General features: G+C 47.7%; 1 protein-coding gene and 1 long non-coding RNA gene across 4 annotated transcripts in view; one reads left to right on the top strand and one right to left on the bottom strand.

Moving 5' to 3' along the window:
* Positions 1 to 6,068: 6,068 nt before the first annotated feature.
* LOC128341538 (uncharacterized) lies at positions 6,069 to 10,380 on the bottom strand. Of its 2 annotated transcripts, XR_008314435.1 has the most exons (4): positions 9,790 to 10,380; positions 9,421 to 9,490; positions 8,437 to 8,587; positions 6,069 to 6,566 (listed from the first exon to the last, which is right to left on the bottom strand). It is a non-coding gene; the product is annotated as an uncharacterized LOC128341538 (long non-coding RNA). The 2 variants fall into 2 exon arrangements; XR_008314434.1 differs by lacking the exon at positions 9,790 to 10,380 and having other exon boundaries at positions 9,421 to 9,778.
* LOC128341535 (urotensin-2 receptor-like) overlaps positions 9,840 to 18,653 on the top strand; it is a 34,173-nt gene continuing 25,359 nt past the window's right edge. The window contains exon 1 of one of the 2 annotated variants that reach the window (XM_053287788.1): positions 9,840 to 11,142. In XM_053287788.1, the coding sequence (XP_053143763.1) occupies positions 9,997 to 11,076 (1,080 nt within the window). In that variant the 5' untranslated portion in view covers positions 9,840 to 9,996 and the 3' untranslated portion in view covers positions 11,077 to 11,142. Of the gene's footprint in view, positions 11,143 to 17,025; positions 17,138 to 18,653 lie in introns of those variants that run through there. The other variant, XR_008314433.1, reaches the window with a different exon arrangement.

The raw sequence follows: 18,653 nt of genomic DNA, 5'->3' as shown, positions 1-18,653 counted from the left end.
GTTCTGGGCACCACTTTTGGCTAGGTGTGTCCCTGGGAGCATTCTACGCCCTAAACAACCACTTCACTAGACCTCATTCTATCCGACTTGATAGTGGCAGCAACAACTACTATGGTGGCGATCACCACCACCACCACCACTCATCCTCACCTATTCCTGCTGCTCATCTCCTCCCACTTTCCATGACTTTAAAAAAGGCAAGGGGAAAGGAATGGAAAGGCAGGGGCAGTGAACAGAGTGGCAGGAAATAAGAGTGTGCACTTCCTGCTGCTTCACTTCCTCCCCCTTGTCTAGGGAGAGTGGGAGGAGATGAGCAGCAGAAAATGTCTGAGCAGTGGTGGTTGCTGCCGCCACTGCTAACATCACTAAAGATAAGATGAGGAGAGAAACTGAGGCTCGGCAGGCTTTACACACCAAGGGGCTGGAAAGAAGAGGGAGCAGGCTGTGGGGGACTTAGCACACTTTGTGCACTGAGGAGCTGTACGAAAGGGAAAGCAGGCGGTGACTGAAGGAGAGTGGGCCGTGGAAGGGAGCAGAAATCAGGGCTCAGCCCACTTTGTGAGCCAAGAGGCTGTGGGGAAGAGGGAATGGGGGTTTGGTGTGCTTTGTGTGCTGAGGGGGGCAATAGGCATTAGCTTACCACCCCTCAGGTGCTGGCCAGGTCTAAAACAAGCCATTACACACAAATACATCTCAAAACTCCGCCGTTAATGAAAAGCAGCCCCACATAGGTCTCTCCGTCTCATACCTGGGCAAGTTAGGTGCGGCAGGAAACACAATGAGGCTGTTCTCACACACAGCCTAACCCAGGCTAGGGAAGCCCAGCCTGGGCTAGGTTGTGCATGAGAACTGCCAGAATGGGGCCTGATCCTGGAGGGGCAGTGCAACCTAGCCTGCTTTTTAGCCCGGCTGTTATCTGAGGCAAAGGGAGTGAGCACTCCCTTGACCTGGGCTTGCTGTTCATGTGTGAGCTCAGGCTACTTCCAGCCCGGCTGCACACAGAGACAGGTGCCTAGAGTAACCATCTCTTGGGGGAATCCCCCAATGCATCATGCCTGTCACGTGGTGCATTGTCGGATTCCCAGAAGCCAGGACGTATCACCCTGGCCTCCAAAGCTAGATAGATAAACTTTATTACGATCGTAGAGCAGACTGTACAACAACAAAAATTACATAAGACTAGAGCATATAATACAAACTGTTGTGAGAAAGGGCGGGTGGGGTGGGGTGTAAAACTGCTATAGCATCTGCTGTCACTCTTGGATTCTTCCAGAAGATCAGTAATGGTCCATTCAGACAGCAGCTTCCCACATGTCTAGTTCAACATTGTAAATTTGTAATCTCCCCACCACCAGGAGAAAACTAGCAGGGAGGGGTGTGTGTGTGTGTGTGTAATTTTAAGCAAAGAAAGCTAGAAGGGAAAGGATGGAACAACCTCTCCTCCCCCCCCCGCCCCCGCTTTAGGAATTGTGCACAAAATGGATTTTGCATTTTGTTTCTAGCTCAAAACAAAACACAGATCGCTGAACCCATTCACTGAAACAGTGGTTGAGCCGGTTGTTTTGACAGAACAAAACTTGAAACATTTCAAGTGTTTATGCCATAGGGAACAATGGGAAACTTGAAATACCCCATTGTTCCCCATAGGTAGCTTGTAGGGACACCAAAGTGGGTTGAGTGGTAGGGCATGATGGGTGCCACCTACCACTCAACCCACAAAATAAATAGGCAAGCGGGCAATTTTTAACAAATGTTTAACCTTTCCCCCAACCCCCCATAGGATTTAAAGAGCATTTTGTTTCGAGCTCAAGACACTCAAAATGGCCCGTTTCTAGTTGAAACGTTTCAACATTGAAACATTTTGCACATCCCTCCTCTATTTCTCTCCCCCAGCTGTTCCCCCAGCTGTTCCAGCTTCTCTCTACCATCCCCATTTCTCAGAGTTGTGAGAAGTTCTGCTTGGATTCTGGTTTACCCTGAAAGGAGACATCGCTGGAGACTTATGGTGTCTTCGTAAAATTTGGTTTATTTACAGATACATGTTAAGTATTTGACTAGAGTTGGAAAATAGAGCACTCCTATAAATCAGCAACAATTTACATCAGTTCCCAGAAAGCAAGACGTTGCATGCTGAGATGCTCCAAACATCCATCTCTCCCTCCCCCCACTTTCTTTCTTTCTCAGGCTGACAACTAGGTCTCTTTACACTGGCTTCACAGATGTCTCTGACTGGGGAACGTCCAGGAGAAGGGGTAAGTCATTTGACATATCAACACCTCTCACTCAGTCAAAGATGCACACGTGGACAAATGTGTTGGTACCCCTCCACGAAAAAAGAAGAACCCACAATTGTCTCTGAAATAACTTGAAACTGACAAAAGTAATTGGCACCCATCATTGTTTATTCTGCATTTAACATAAATCAGACTTTGCTTTAGAGGGGGTACCAACTTCAGAATATCTTTGTAGAATAAGCAATACTTTCTCTCTTTTCACACTTGGTTTGCTTTACACAATGACATATCAAAGGCATGCAGGTACGTATACATGGGATAATTGCTTTTCATTTAATCACTTTTCAGGAGGCATAAAGCACTTTTTCAATGAGATGTAGGGGTATCAACAAATTTGTCCACATGTGTACATCACTTAAAAGACTCGGCTTATGACTCTCCCATCAGGATGATGCAGGCAGGTTTCTTGGGTCATCGACCAGTGATGCAACAGAATATTTCAAATAATAACACCAATGAAAATAGCATAGAACCGCGCACATGCGTATTCGTCTTTCCAATACTTCCGGGTAACGACGGGAGCAGGGGTGGCAGGGAGGAACGCTGCTGCCCCCGAAACTTTGAGTTTAAATGCAGTGCCCGAGGGGGAAGAGTGGCGGGAGGGGTAAGTACTACCCCCCTGCCCTTAAAGGTACACCCCCGCTCAGTGCTGGACCGCCGGACCGGTCCGGTTCCAAACCGGTTTGGAGGCCTCCAACATGGCCTCCGAACCGGTTCGTGCACATCCCTAGTTTTAACCAAAACTTTATAATACAGGTCCAGTAACCCAATTCAATTTTAGCGAGACCTACTTCTCATCTGGTAAGACAATTGGGAACGCAGTGGGGAACTTGAAGAATGGCTGTAATAAATTTAGACTGTACAGCTTCCAGCGGGCCAAGATTACTAGGAGGCCCCAACTGGGCACCATAAAAAAATAAGGGATAGACTTTAGCAACAAATAACTTAATCGCCGCTGGGATAAATGAGGCCCCTCTCATAAAATGGAATGATTTTATTTTATTTGTAGAAATTTGAGCATTTTGTATGGAGAAATTTAAGTGGGCGTTACGCGAGCCAGAAGACTCCAAAGCTATGTGCTGCACTGCTAGTCTGAGAGCATGGCCCACACTCCCAGAATCATAACCTTTCTTGTTGGGGGCAGGGGGAGGCAAGTAGAACAAGCCTTTGCCACTGCCCACCCACCCTAGTCATGTGAACAACCTCACTGTAGGAGCAGACCAAGCCAAAGTCACAACAAGCTAGAGGTCTGAAGGCAAGGATCAATCCAGTGGAAATAGGCAAGGGCAGAGTCAAAAGCAAACAAGGGGTCAGAAGCCAAGGAATCCAAGAAGCAGGGAACAGGAACAAGGCCCAATGGGTCCACAAAGAAAGTTGCTTCCACGAGAAGCAGAAGCAAACTGAGGCCAGTAGCAGCCAGTGGTACAGCCCTGCCCAAGCCTGGAATGTCCTTGATCTTAAAAGGCCTGTCTCCTCAATTCCAGTCACTGGCTCTGGTGGGGCTGGATAGCTGCTGGTGGATGTTCTGGTGTCTCTGTTTCATCCTCTGAGTCCAAGGCAAGGATAGGGGAGCATTGAGAGGGTCAGCAGGTGTGGGAGACACTGGTGTTGGAGGCGCTAACCCCTCCTCCAAGACCTCTGTATCGGACCTTGGCATGTGGGGGTCCAATTCGGCGCTAATGACTGTCTCCTCTGCAGAATCCTCAGAGTCTAACCCAGGTAGCATGGAGTCAGGCTTGGGGTTCATGACACTCTCCACCCTACTCAAAATCATTCCTGGGCAGAATTATAAAGGTGTATCCATTCAGATTGAAAAAGCAGCCAGTAGGGAAAGGGTTAAACTTTCTTATTGCTCGTCTATTCAAAGCTGCAGCCACCAGGGGCTGTTTGAATTTTTTTTTAAAGTCGAACCTTTCTTACATGCATTAACATGTAATGGATACTTTGCCCCTCAAACTTGATTTTGACTATAGACATTGATTGAAAACATAGAGACTGTCAGTGAGCAAGGTTTATATCTGATCTTCCTGCGGATGTCTGGCATTTCCCCTTGGGATCATTTTTTTCCACAAAGCTTGTTCTAAGGAGGGGTCATGCCTATCAGAACTTTCTGCCATGTCCCAAGGCTACTAAGAAGCTCCCAAACCTCCCCAGGTTTCTAATAACTTTCCCCACTTGTTCCTGTCCATGGATAAAGCATTAGAATGGCACTGTAGCTCACTGCTGAACTAGGCTGCTGCTCCAAAGGAGGGAGAGTGTGTTTTTGTGATTTAATCCAGCTAAGGTTGATGTGCACTTAGCAGCCATGGCTGCAGCTGGTTTATAATCTTTGCTCATTAAGTGGGAACTCCTGACTTCCAGTCATGTGTGGACCTCTGTAGGAAATGGAGTGGATCACTCCAGATGCACAGGTTGTCTGCAGTGATGAAATCGGAGGGTCTCTTATATCCGAGTGCAGGAAGTTGTATGAGCACCTATCTAGCTCATCCTCCAGTTTCAGCAGGGACCCCTAACAATGAGCTGTTTATGGGAAAGTAATATTTAAATAATGATTTAATGAATCCATGACCAAGAAATTAGAAAAAAAACTTTCTTTCTCACTGACACCACATAAGAACTGGATATCAGCATTTATAACTTTCCGTTGTCCATGTGGTGGCTCACTCCATAAAAAATTGCAAATCAATACACACAACTGACGGGGGCTGGTCTGAGAGTCTTGTGGGGGAAACATACATTACCTGTCTTCTAGGACCCTTCCCATACTCTTAATCAAGCATTGTGCTATCCAGCCAAAATGTGAGAAGCTGCCCTTTGGAAGTATCCTGAGAACTGAGGCCATTGTGCCAGCACTTCTGCCATTATGACTCTCTTTGCCTCACTGTGGATCATTTGATCATGTAACATGTTTTGTCATCAGCAGTGGATGGATGCTTCTGGTGTAGTGATCCATTTGGCGAGTCACATGAGATATTGTAACAGGGCAAGGAATGTCACTACACCAACGTGGCTTCCCATGCAAATAAAGTAATACAAGTAGAACCCACTGCAATAAGTCACGACAGCATGTGTTATTTCAGTGAGGAAGGGACAGAACAGACCATTGATGGGTACCAGGAAAGTAGGATTGGGAGTGTATTGCCAGAATAATTTGCTTTGTTTTCTTGTCCGGTATAGTATATTTTGTTGCTTTCAGCTCCGACCCCCCCTCCCCTTGTTAAAGTTTCTTTTTGGGTTTTGCATGTCCTCACTTTGTTTTTGTTTTGGGCATCCCCCCAGACACACACACGCACACTTTACTTATATTGTCTGTGTCTTGTGAACTGTCACCCATTGTCTTCTTTCGTCCCCCATCATGGCCTTCTTCCAATTCTTTCTCTCTCTCCCCACACCTAACTTTCAAAGTTACTGGTTTTGCCCTGATGCCTGACAGGAGGAGACAAACCTCCTTTCTTTTTTAGCATTCTATTGATGTAAAGTGTGTGTGCTCTCTGTTTCTTTGGCCATGTGTTTTTTTTTTTGTCCTGGAATGGATGTCTGGACAAAAACTAACATTTTGGGGCATGCCTTGTGGTCCTTTCCCACATTCTCAAATGCCTGTCACCCTTAACAGGCTCTTGTGAAAGCTCTGTACCTACCCACAGGCTATGTTAGCAGTCAGCAATGTATCAATAGTTGTAGATCTGCCCTTGCACAGCTGAGCAAGGCTTAGGGCTGGATCACACATACATGCACCTCATTTGATTCTCTGACACTGGGTGATTCACAGCTGAATGTGTATGTATGTATGTATTTATTTATTACATTTCTATACTGCCCAAAACGTAAGTTCTCTTACATTTACAAACAATAAACGTAAACAGCGGTTTACAAACAATAAAAACAGCCAATAAAAGATTAAAATATTTCAGGGGAAAATTAAAAAGTTAAAACTGTTAAAACAAACACAATTAAAACAGTATCAAACAGTTTTGTCTAAGTTTTGTCTAAGATGGTATGAAATTGAATTCTCAATCTGTGGTATATGTTTGATTGCTGATGTTGCATTAGCACCATTTAATCCTGCAGATATCAAACAATTACATGCAAGTGTGAATCACTACTTCCTGGAGCTATGGAATTTCCTTCATTTAGGACGGAATCATCATCTCTCAAGTCCAAAAGAGGTGTTGAACTACTAAATTTCTGTACAGCATAACTTGCTTGTCCTAGGTGACTGTGGGGATAGTTTTCAGCTTGATTATTCACTGGGCTTCTCTTCACAGATTTTATCTGGATGGTAAATTTAGAAAAAGCAGGGCTGCCAAGGTTAGCCCATTAACCCATGAGATTAACTAAATACAAATTTTGTGAATGATTAATGAGTGTCCACAACTCATACAGAAAATTATTTCCAAAAAACGTTGAATTAATAAACAATTACTTCAAAAAACCAAGAGGTAGCAGAGGCACCATAACTGAAGAAACAATCCTCACATAAGGAGAGAAAGCCTCTTCTAAGATGGTGCAGCTTGCTGGTGCCAACCTCCCCACCACCCACAACCCCAGAGATGTCTTTTATACAAATGTATGACGAATAATAGATGACCATTAAACCGATTTATCAATGAAATGTGTATGATTCATCCATTAAGATACTGATGAACTACAGCCCTTCTAACAAGAGAGGTGCCAGGGTCATAACATAGGAAGCTGCCTTATACCGAGTCAGACTCTTGGTCCATCTAGCTCAGTATAGTCTGCACAAACCGGCAGCGGGTTCTCCAGGGTTGCAGGCAGGCAGGAGTCTTTCTCAGCCTGGTCTCTATCCCTCCACCCTGCAAGATCTTCCCAGAAGCGAGGAGGAGGGAGAGCGATGGGATGGCTGAACCACCTGTCCACTCAGAACCGCATTCTGGGTTCAGGGTAAAATTTGTAGCTCATGCCGACGAGGTTACATTACTGTTATCGGATGAAAGTGAAATCTCTGTTATACTGGACCTCTTCAGGGAATATGGCAAGATCTCGGGCTCAGAATTAAATGCTGACAAAAGTGTATTTGTTAAAAAGGAACCCAAACACCAGCAACTCTCATGCCTACCCATCTCTGAATGTAAAAGCAAAGGGGCCCCAGAGTCCAAACTGAAGTGAGTAGATACAGTAAATATTTTGGGGACTGAATACAGGATTAAGGAAAAAATCGGGGGGGGGGGGGATTGGACAGATGCTTAAAATCACCATGTGGAAAAAATGGAGCCTTGCCATGTACCAGAAAGTGGTTTACATCCAGACTGAATTGATACCCCCCCCCCCAGTGCACAATCTGGCAGTAGCCTACCCTCCTCCACTCAATCTCCTTCAGAGAGTTGAAAGCCAGGTCTTCTGTCTATTATGGCACACGGAGTCCTTCCCTTTGGCCCGTGCGGTAGCATTTAAGGAGGTTGAGCGGGGAGGCCTAGCCCTACCAGCCCTGCAACCCTATTTTATGACTGAATTCATGTCCTACAATTTTGGAAACTGGATTTTTGTGAATGTCCATAACATGTCCAACCTCCTGCAAAAAACCTGGGTTTCGCTTTTTGCTCTACATTGGCGAAAGTCAACATGGAGCATAGCGTGGTGGGGGAAAGGTTCTTTCAATGGTAATATTACACAAGTATTGAAAAGAGACCACCCGGACTACTTGAGAGATTTGTTATTCACACTAAAAAAAATGGAAGGTTGAACCGGATCTATTTAAAGGATCCTCCTCAGTTAAGTAGCTAAAGAAAACAATTTATGGAGAGATTCTATAAGTGGCTTTTTAAAAACCCGATTTAGAACATAAACTCTACAAACACTGCACTTCACAGTACTTATTGCAACCCGATCACCCTATCGCTCTCTTTAAGGAGAAAAAGGTCCCTTTTCATTTATGGGAAACGAGGTGGCGTTTATACCACCAAGTACTGCCGCTTAAGGTGGCTAAGCCATGGCTCCCAGAGGACCAGCAAGAGTGTCCCCAAATCACCTGCAAACAGAAAGCTAGTAAGCTAGGCAAAACATTCAGGGAAACCCACTCACATTTCTTAAAAGAGTGTGTGGTAGTCAAAAGAGTGTGGCAAGGAGTAAGCAAGCTGTTAGAGTAGCCTGATTTGGAAAAACAGACTTGGGAAGAACTAACCTTGGGTTTGAGCGATAGAACCTCTTTTCGAGGTCCCAGAAAGAAGCCTTCAAGGAATCAGGATGGAACGGGTGCCCTCATAGTAGGGAATTGGAATGTTCCCCATCTTGTAATCAGGTTAGTACACCTGTATGTCATTTATGCAATGCTCCTGCATAGGAATAGAGAGGGAAGATGCAACCAAGAGGTTCACGTGGATGAGACAGTAAATTTCTTCTGGAAAAGTTTGTATGGTTATGTGCAGAAAGACAAGTGTATCTCTCCTAAACAACAATGGGACAAATTGTGGAAATGGACGTTGGAAGTACCCCTCCCCCCGATGTGCCTTGAAATCCACACACACACCCCACCCCCAAGTTAAAGTACTGCCTGCATATACTTTATAACCCTGTGGGTTACCAAATCCTTGTGTGCAAATCTTTGTATATATATGATGTACAAACAACCACCTTGTATATCATTGTGCTTTGGTAACGTACTGTATGCTTTGGTAGTTTGTTGGCTCAATAAAAAATCTTGTCCTAAAAAAAAATAAAAATCTTGTCCTATCTTGGAGATGCCAGGGAGGGAACTGCAAGCATGCAGGTGATCTTCCCAGAGCAGCCCCATCCCCTAAGAAGAATATCTTACAGTGCTCACACATGTCTCTCACTCAGATGCAAACCAGGGCAGACCCTGCTTAGTAAAGGGGGCAATTCATGCTTGCTTGCTTGATTGCCATCACAAGACCAGCTCTCTTAATACACCTTCCCTTATTAAGGGATCCACAATCTCTGATTTGTACGCTCAGAGGCACTCTCTCCTCCATACAACTATCCCACCTGTCCTAGGAATAAATTTCCGTCAAGTCCTTGCAGGCTCCCATTAAGTATTTCCGCCCAGAACTTGGGGCCGGGAGGACGGGGTAATAATAATTCTGGGATGTCGTTTCGAGGCAGTTTACATTTTAGAACTTTAAGGCTCAGCGATCCCGTGCACACTTACTTGGGAGTAAGTCCCGCGGTGAAGCAAGCAACGGAGCGCGACTTCCTTCCGATGCACGCGTATGACCAAACTGCAGGAAGAAGCGACATGCCCCAAACAATGGCGGAAAAAATCGGGGGGCAGGGAGGCACAGCAGGGGCAGAGGGCACTTGTGGACGGGCGAGTTCTATCCCGCACCCGCATATTAGATTTCTAAAACAGAAAGTGGGGTGGGGTGGGGTAGCCCACCTCTGGAGGGACACTTGCCCACCCATGCCCCCATCGGAGCCGCCCTATTCGCTGAGGAGGACCCCCCGGGCACGGACCGCCCTCCTCGCAATGCCCACCCCGGGCCTCCCTTCCCCGCCTCCCCGTGTTGCTCTCCCTTACCCGACCCGAGGCGGAGCAACCTGCAGACTAGCGGGGCGGGACTTGTCCCCGGGCACTGCAGCAAGCCTCGAGAAGAGCGCAGCGACGAGGCCGCCGCGGGAGGGAGAGGGGCTCGGCAGGGGACTCTGCCATTGGCTGTCCCGCACGCGGCGCGCTGGGCGGAAGCCTGCCGGCCTGTCCCGCTAGCCCGGAGACCGCGCGCCCGAAATGGAGCGCAACTGGAGCGCAGGGCTGGGCAACGAGTCCGCGGCAGGGGCTACGGGCAGCGGGGAGGCTGCGGCCGCCTGGGCTTTCGGCGTGGTGCTGTTGGTCATGTATGTGGTGGGCGTGGTGGGCAATGTCTACACTCTGGGGCTGCTGTGGCGCTCGGGCCGATGCGCTCGCGGCGCGCCCTTGTCCGGCTCCATCGCCAGCTTGGCGCTGGCCGACCTGCTCTACCTGTGCTCCATCCCGTTCATCGTGGGCACGTCGGTGGCGCAGGACTGGTACTTCGGCGAGCTGGGCTGCCGCGTCCTGCTCAGCCTCGACCTGCTCACCATGCACGCCAGCATCTTCACGCTGACCGTCATGTGCACCGAGCGCTACCTGGCCGTCACCCGGCCTCTGGCCACCCGGTACCGGGCGCGGCGCTTCCGCAAAGCCACGGCGGGCGCCGTCTGGGGGGTCTCGCTGCTCCTCACCCTGCCCATGATGCTGATGGTCACCCTGAGCCGAGGCGGCGACGGCAAGCGCATCTGTGCGACCACCTGGAGCCGCGACGCCTATCGGCTCTACCTGACGGTGCTGTTCGGCACTAGCATCCTGGCCCCTGGGTTGATCATCGGCTGCCTCTACGCCCGCCTGGCCACCACTTACCTGGAGTCGCAGAGGAACCCTCCGCGCAAGAAGGAGCCCAAGCGGTCCCCCCGCCAGAAAGTCCTCATCTTGGTCTTCACCATCGTGCTGGTGTTCTGGGCTTGCTTCCTGCCCTTCTGGATCTGGCAGCTGGTGCCCCTTTACCATGGCCCCCTGGGGCTCCCTGTCTATACCCAGAAGTGCATCAACTACCTGGTCACCTGCCTGACCTACAGCAACAGCTGCATCAACCCCTTCCTCTACACCTTGCTCACCAGGAACTACCGCGAGTACCTGCGCAACAGACACAGCAACTTCTACCGTTTCACCTCTTCTTTCCGCAAGAGAGGTTCCAACCTGCATTGCTCCTGGAGGAGATCCACCTCCTCTGGCACGCAATATGAGACCGGATCCGAGGGTCTGAGCATGGACACGCTGAGGGACTGCAAGTGAACTCCTTTCTTTGTTCGTTAAGAGCAGCTGCCAAACGCCTCAGAGATCCAGGTGGGCCCAGGCAAGGTAAGGCCACTATGACTGCGAGGATGGTGAGAGTGGGTTTTAAGAAATGAAGGGCTTGTGCCTACCTTGTTTACTCTGAAGTAGATCCCTTTGACTTCTATGGAACTTTCTCTCAAGTAAGTATAGATTGTAGCCATGTATTGCAAACTTGCAAGCAAGTTTTGCTTTCTTCAGCAGAAAAAGTGAACTGGCTAACAAGTTGTCAAAACAAGGCATATGGAAGGAGCCGCAGTTGTGGCAAAAGGAGTTGCTAGCAGCCACTAGACTCGGGCACAGGCCAACCCCACTCTCTTCTCAAAGCTCTCTGGTAAACTAGTTGTTGCTGCCCTGGGCTATAGAATTTCTTGGTGGGGAAAGTGGTACAAAAAGCTAAATACCCTTATACTCTTAAAAATACTCTTTCTAAAGCTACTCTTTAGCTTTTAAAAATAACATTTACTTATTTCTCTCTAAATTTAAAAAAACCTGAAATTATAGTCAGTCCTATGAGTCAGTTCAAAAAAAGTGCATGGTACAGCAGCACTGTGCCGGGACTATACCACTTTAGAATTCAGGTGCATGTCTATGTGTGGAAGGAGTCATATGCTTAAATGCTCCTCTATGTGGAAAGTTCCCTCCTTGTGAAAAATTAGTTTCCCCCACTGTGGGGAAGGATTTTAGCACAGTCTTGTTCCTGATGTGCTAACTTTATATGCTCAAGTAGTTGCTTTTTATTTTTATTTTTTAATGAGGGGGAGCATTCAGATATGACCACTAAAACACACCTGTATCCCCAAAAGACTTCACTACTTACTTTCCCCCTGCACATTTTCTTAAAACAGGCAGATATAAGGAAAGTTCATGTATGTAGGGTTTGGTGCTTGAGTTTGGGGATAGTGGGTGACTAGATGATGTACAGTCCCATGAGTCAGAAACAGGCCACTTGCTTGCTGGATTTCTTGTTCTATGCTAACACCTGGTCCTACAGCTGTGTTCCAGAATGGTGCACATCATATGTTCTTCTTTGAACTCACTGAGGCTGTTCTCACAATGGAGGAAAACCGGGCTAAGGGAGCCCAGCTTGGTTTCCCTCCATTGTGAGAACCACCGGGCAAGCCCAGTTGTTCAATGGCGGTTAGCCTGCCTAAGAACCCCTCCCCTAGAACGCCTAAGAACCCCCTCCCCTAAAATGAGGTTAGCGGAGCGCTTGCTCTGCTAACCCCGTTTTACTGATCCTGTGCTTCTGTGGTGCAGCTCTGCACTGCGGTGACACACGAATAGATGCTCAACTGGGAGGCTCCAACAAGCCTCCCAGCCTTGGGGGTCTCCACAGAATGTCCTGCACACTCACGTGAGGCATTCTGGGACTTCCGGGGGCCAGGCAGCCCCCGATCCCTGCCGCCCTTACCGGCTCCGTGACAGAGCCAGTAGTCGTGTGGGTAGCCGATCTGGCCGTCCAGGGCAAGCACCCTCTCAAGCAGGGAGAGCGGGCTAAGCCCATCTGCGGGGACAGCAGGCTAACCACTAAGCCTGCTCTCCCCACTGAGCCCACCACTCAGATACTGAGGCTATTCCCATGATCAGCCAAAATTGGGCTAGGGGAGCCTAGCCTGATTCGGCTGATCATGGGAGCCACCACGCTCGCAGGCGAGCCCGGTTGCCTCCCGGCAGTTAACCTACCAAACAACCCCTCCCCTCAAACTGGGTTTGCGGAGTGAGCGCTCAGCAAACCCAGTTTTTTTAAACGTGAGTAGCTGCACAGTGGCTCCATGCCGCCTTCCACCTCTGGAAAAAGCTGCCTCCCGGCTCCGGGGTCTCTCCAGTATGCCCTGCGCGCTCGTGCAGGGCATACTGGAGCTTCCAGGGGCTGCGCGGCCCCTGAACTCCCCAGCCCCCACCAGCTCCATCATGGAGCCGGCAGTCATGTGGGTGGCCGATCCGGCTGCCCAGGGCCCCCACCCTGCTCATGTGCGGGGAGAGCAGGCTTAGCCTGCTCTCTTTTTGCAAACCCTGCAAAAGTGGGTCTCACTGATCGTGAGACCCACCTCCCTGATTTGTTCAAGACAATAACTTTATAAGGCCACTGGTTTTAGCAAACCATAGTTTGGAGTTCTCCAGGTTAGGTTATTTTATTTTGTATGAGTGAATCATTTCGAAGAGTGTATGAAGGATTCTGCTTCTGAGCAGAGGTTTGGGTTAGTATGTTAGGCTTCAGCTCATGGATTTAGTTATTATTCAGAACATTTATATACCACTTCTCGCAAAATGTGTTCTAGAAGTGGTTTATACAGCAAAAGAAATAAAATAATGCTTCCTGCCCCCAAAAGGGTGCATAACCTAAAAATAAAAAGACACAAGGGAGACACTAGCAAATAGTCACAGGAGAAGACACTGTGCTGGGTTAAACAGGGAGGGACACTTGTTCTCCCCCTGCTAAATAGGAGAGCCACTACTTAAGAGGTGCCTCTTTGTCCAGTTAGCAGGGGTAACCTGGTATGTATGATTTATATACTCTGACCTACAGTGGGTTGAACCAGTGTCACCATCAACACCATTCTATTATTTCATTTGAGTGGGTGAATTAAGAAAAGGAGAAAGATGAGGAGAAAAAGAAGAAACTTAAAGGGGATGAAAAGAAAGAAGATAGACTTATATATATAGTAAACCATTAGAAGTAGGTCCTATGTTATAGGTTGAAGCCAAAGGTGGGTCTCGGGTCTGAGTTTCTGGGTTTGAGGAGCTTCAGGACTTTTCTTTCCGCATAGAACATACACAACTCAATCTCTATTGTTCTTCTAAGTCCACTCAGACATGAACTCTTTAAATGCAGCTTCAACAAACCACGCAGAAGCATAGATTACAGTACTTCTACCAAGCTGCTTCCCTGCATTCATTTTGAAATTTTATTGTTCCTCACACTTCCTTTGATTTCTAGGCTGAGAGAGCAGTCCTTGTAGTCTTTATACTTAGGCTTCTCTTAGAGATTTTTAGAATGTGAGTCCTTTGGGGACAGGGTTCCATCTTATTTGTTTATTTCATTGTGTAAACCACCCTGAGCCATTTTTGGAAGGGCAGTATAGAAATTGAAATAAATAAATAATAATAATAATAATAATAATAATAATAATAATAATAATAATACCAGGGGATAGCAGAATAGAAGAAAAAGAAATAGAAAAAAATCACAAAATACAAAGATCTACAAATTGAAATTGAAAGGCTGTGGCAGAAGAAGACCAAAATAATCCCAGTGGTAATTGGCACCCTAGGAGCAATTCCAAAACAATTTGAAGAGCACCTCAACACCATAGGGGCCACAGAAATCACCTTCAGCCAATTACAAAAAGCAACTTTATTGGGAACAGCCTATATTCTGCGGTGATATCTATAGTAACAGCAACAACATTGATAATATAATTCAGCCATCCCAGGTCCTTGGGAAGGACTCGATGTCTGGATAAAACAAACCAGTCAATAACACCTGTCTGATTGTGTAAATAAATAAATAATAATAGAGAAGGGCATGGGCTATTTACCCACTTTTTCATTCTTTGGGGTCCTGACTGCCGAATGGAAAGTCTCAGTTCTCTTCTCTGATTGTATCCTTCCTAGGAAGATAATGCAGCGGTGATGGCAACCACCACCATTAGATTGCTGCAGCAAGAGGATGACCTGTTTTTACACTAACCTCCACATAGTCCTGCATGGGAAGGAGTTGTAGTTGGTCTGTTGTTTGAACGGATCCATTGGATCCAGATGAATTACTAAAGAAGGTGGGTTTGCCCCTCCTTTGGAGTTGCAAGCAACCCAATTGCATTGGGTAGGGATGTGCACGGAACTGGCTCCCATCAAGCTGATGGTGGGGCAGGGGTGGCTTTAATGATGGGGGAAGGTGCACTTACACTCCCCCCACCGTGCTTCCCCCTCTGGTGCGCTGTGTATAAATAGTCCAGTGGGGTGGCAGCGTAGCTCTTTGCCGCCCCATTATTTCACTGACCGAAAGTGCCGTGTGCATGAGCCCACCCATGACATGCACACACCACTTCTGGTCAGTGAAACAACAGGGCGGCAAGGAAGTATTTATACACAGAGCGCCAGAGGGGGAAGTGAGGCGGGGGGAGGGTAAGTGCACCCTCCCCCATCCTTAAAGCCACCCCACCCCTGTGTTTGAACCGGTTTGAAAGCGGGGGTTCTGAGCCTGTTTGGTGTTCTAATAGAATGCTGAATGGGTTCGTGCACATCCCTAGCATTGGGATGAGGATCTTTTAAAAACACATACATTTGAGAACTTCCATGAGCAATACTCTGACTGAGCAGAGAGGCATCTTTCAAAGTGGCGATTCTCATATATTTAGCAGGGGGAGAGCAACTGGCCCTATCCAGACCTAGCACAGCATCCCTCCCGTGGTTGTTGCTGGTGTCTACCTTTTATTTCCTTTTAAACTGTGAGCCCTTTGGGACAGGGAACCATCTTATTTATTATTTATTCATTTTTCTATGTAAACTGCTTTGAACACTTTTCCACTTTTGTGGAAAAGCAGTATATAAATAGTAGATGTCGTAGTACATTTTGGAGACACAAGATCGGACAACAAAAAATCACTCTTAGCCTGGAATTAATGCTGGTGAGGGCTGAAACTGTTACAACTGGCACTGAAATCCTCAAACCCTTTGATTGAGAGTTATCCCACAGAAATAAAAACTTTGATGGCTTTAAGTGTCCTGAAGATTAAAATTACAAGTATGTGCAACAATTAGTGAAGCACTCACCCTCTAAAAGAATAAGAATTGTGTAGGAATAAGCCCATTTTTAAATAATAGATGGGAGGTCATTCTGAATTTGTATTCCCTTTATTTCTGTGTGTTTCTTCATTGGAGCTGCTTTTCACACAGCTTTTCAGCTTTAAAAGACAGCAGGCCCCTTTACTATATAGAGATGTTTTATTTTATTTTTTTAAAAGAGTCCTCCCATACAAAGAGAGCACCTTTGAATCTGTTGGATTCATGCTGATGCTTAAAAAAAGTTTTTTGGTTATGTTTTGCTCTGCTTCAAAATTGAACTCCCTATACATAATAAAAGGACCCAGTGTACATTTTTAAAGACTGGCAAGACACTTCAAAGCTGGCAGTGCATGTAACACAGGGATTGCAGAGTACTTGGGTGTACTGGGAGCCAGCGTGTTGTAGTGGTTAGAGTGCTGGACTAGGACCGGGGAGACCCAAGTTCAAATCCCCATTCAGCCATGATACTAGCTGGGTGACTCTGGGCCAGTCATTTCTCTCTCAGCCTAGCCTACTTCACAAGGTTGTTGTGAAAGAGAAACTTAAATATGTAGTACACCGCTCTGGGCTCCTTGGAGGAAGAGCGGGGATATAAATGTAATATAATAATAATAATAATAATAAATAAATAATTAATAATACTGAATAATCAAATGGCTGAGCTAAGTGGCAATCCTATGTACACTTCCTTGGGAGTGAGCCCCATTGAAAGTAGTGGGACTTACCTCTCAGTAAACATACATATAATTGCATTGAATGAACCTTCTTAATTCAGTCTGTTAGGATAATAACATTAGATAGTGATCTTGGATTAGGGTAGAGGAGAGAGGCTAAACATCCAAATTAAACTTTAGATAGTGGCCCCAGTTGGGACAACACGCCAACCCTCAGTTACACTTACCTGAGTTTGGAGATTCTCATCATCCACATGCTGGAAAATGCTGCAACCACAGTTCTGTTGCCACCTTCAAACCACAGATTGAACTCTCGGTTTGAAGTTTGGTACCTTGCCAAAACCAGAGCTCCACTGGTTTTTTGGTCATTCGAATGCAGCAACCTGGGGTTTGCACAGAAGTTCCTCCCACAAGCACATCCCTTCTCATATCAGAACCAATGGTTGTTGGGCAATTGATGCACTCAGCAGAAAAGGGAGGGGGATTGCAGGTGGAGGCAATGGAACCACAGCTGCCAGATCAACTGCAGTACGATTCTTAGCTTCCGGGGTTAAACTCAGGTAAGCCTACCCACTGTTTCCCTTGTTATTCAAATGGGCCCAGCCATAGAATGAACTCTCAGAGCCAGTGTTCTGTTTTAGGGATGTGCATGGTCCGGATCAGTCCGGACCAGCACCGAAGGGGGGCCTGCATTTTAGGGTGGGGAGGGCTTGTTTACCCCTCCCGCCTCTTTGCCCCCGCCAGTGGCCGTAATCTATGGTAAAAGTGGGGCGCTGGAAACCAGCCGCTGCCGCTTCCGCCACGCCCCCCCCCCCCGTGAGCAGATTAGAGAAGGAAAGGCTACTGCCGCCCTCCCGCCCCGCCACCCGCCACCCCCCCACGAGTGCTCACCAAGTTTAAAGAAATTAGAGAGGAGCTCGCGAACAGAGCTCCTCTCTTATCGAAGCCTCCGGCCCAACTGGGGCTTTGGGCGCGCTAGCGCGCGCTAGAGCTCTTTATCCGCTAGAGCTTTTGCCGGAGGCCCGGTCTACCCGGCTTCTTCCCGGCGGGTAGACCGGGCCTCCGGCAAAAGCTCTAGTGGATAAAGAGCTCTAGCGCGCGTGCGCGCGCGCCCAAAGCCCCAGTTGGGCCGGAGGCTTCGATAAGAGAGGAGCTCTGTTCGCGAGCTCCTCTCTAATTTCTTTAAACTTGGTGAGCACTCGTGGGGGGGTGGCGGGTGGCAGGGCGGGAGGGCGGCAGTAGCCTTTCCTTCTCTAATCTGCTCACGGGTGGGGGGGGGCGGCGGAAGCGGCGGCGGCTGGGGCGGCTGGTTTCCAGCGCCCCAATTTTACCATAGATTACGGCCTCTGACGGGGGCAAAGAGGCGGGAGGGGTAAGCAAGCCCTCCCGCCCTTAAAGTGAGACCCCCCCACCCGGACCCGGACCGGCCCAGTCCGAACCGGTCCGGCAGTTCGGAGGCCATTAGAATGGCCTCCAGACCAGTTCGGACACACCCCTATTCTGTTTTTCCCCACCTATTTGCAGAATGAGTTTTGTTCTGGGCGGCAATATCAAGGCAGTGTGTGCTCACCTTCATTCAGAATGAGGCCTTCCTGATTCAGCCTGAGCAGGATATAAAATTAACTGAGCAGACATCAAATAACTTGTGTATGCACACACATGTACATGCCTTAGAGGGAACACTGCTCAGAGCTCTTCTTCTTTTATTTCTTGGTGGTGATGATCAGTTGCAAGGGAAGACAGGACTCCTGTGCAGGACAGAAGAGGGCATTCCAGTAGGTGCCATTTTTCTCACCCTTCATACAAGCTGCACCTGCCAATGCTCCCAACCAAACACCACTGTTAAAGGTACCAGAGAATCTTTAACATCTGGTTAGCCTAGATTTCTCAAGGAGCCAGAAGATGCTAGGGCTGGAAAATCTTGAAATTCCTGTATCTTTCAAAGTAGGGTGGCAGGGAGTGGTATGGTGGGTTTTCCATCACAGGGCTGCAGTGGTTGGGCAAACTATTCCTCCTGAACCCTACCCTGAATGTGTGGCTGTACCTGCCCCCAGTCCCCACTGAACTCAACTGATA

This window comes from Hemicordylus capensis, chromosome 2, assembly GCF_027244095.1.
Source record: "Hemicordylus capensis ecotype Gifberg chromosome 2, rHemCap1.1.pri, whole genome shotgun sequence".
Taxonomy (NCBI): domain Eukaryota; kingdom Metazoa; phylum Chordata; class Lepidosauria; order Squamata; family Cordylidae; genus Hemicordylus; species Hemicordylus capensis.
Note: the sequence above shows the minus strand (reverse complement) of the source record. Positions and strands in the feature narration are given on the sequence as shown.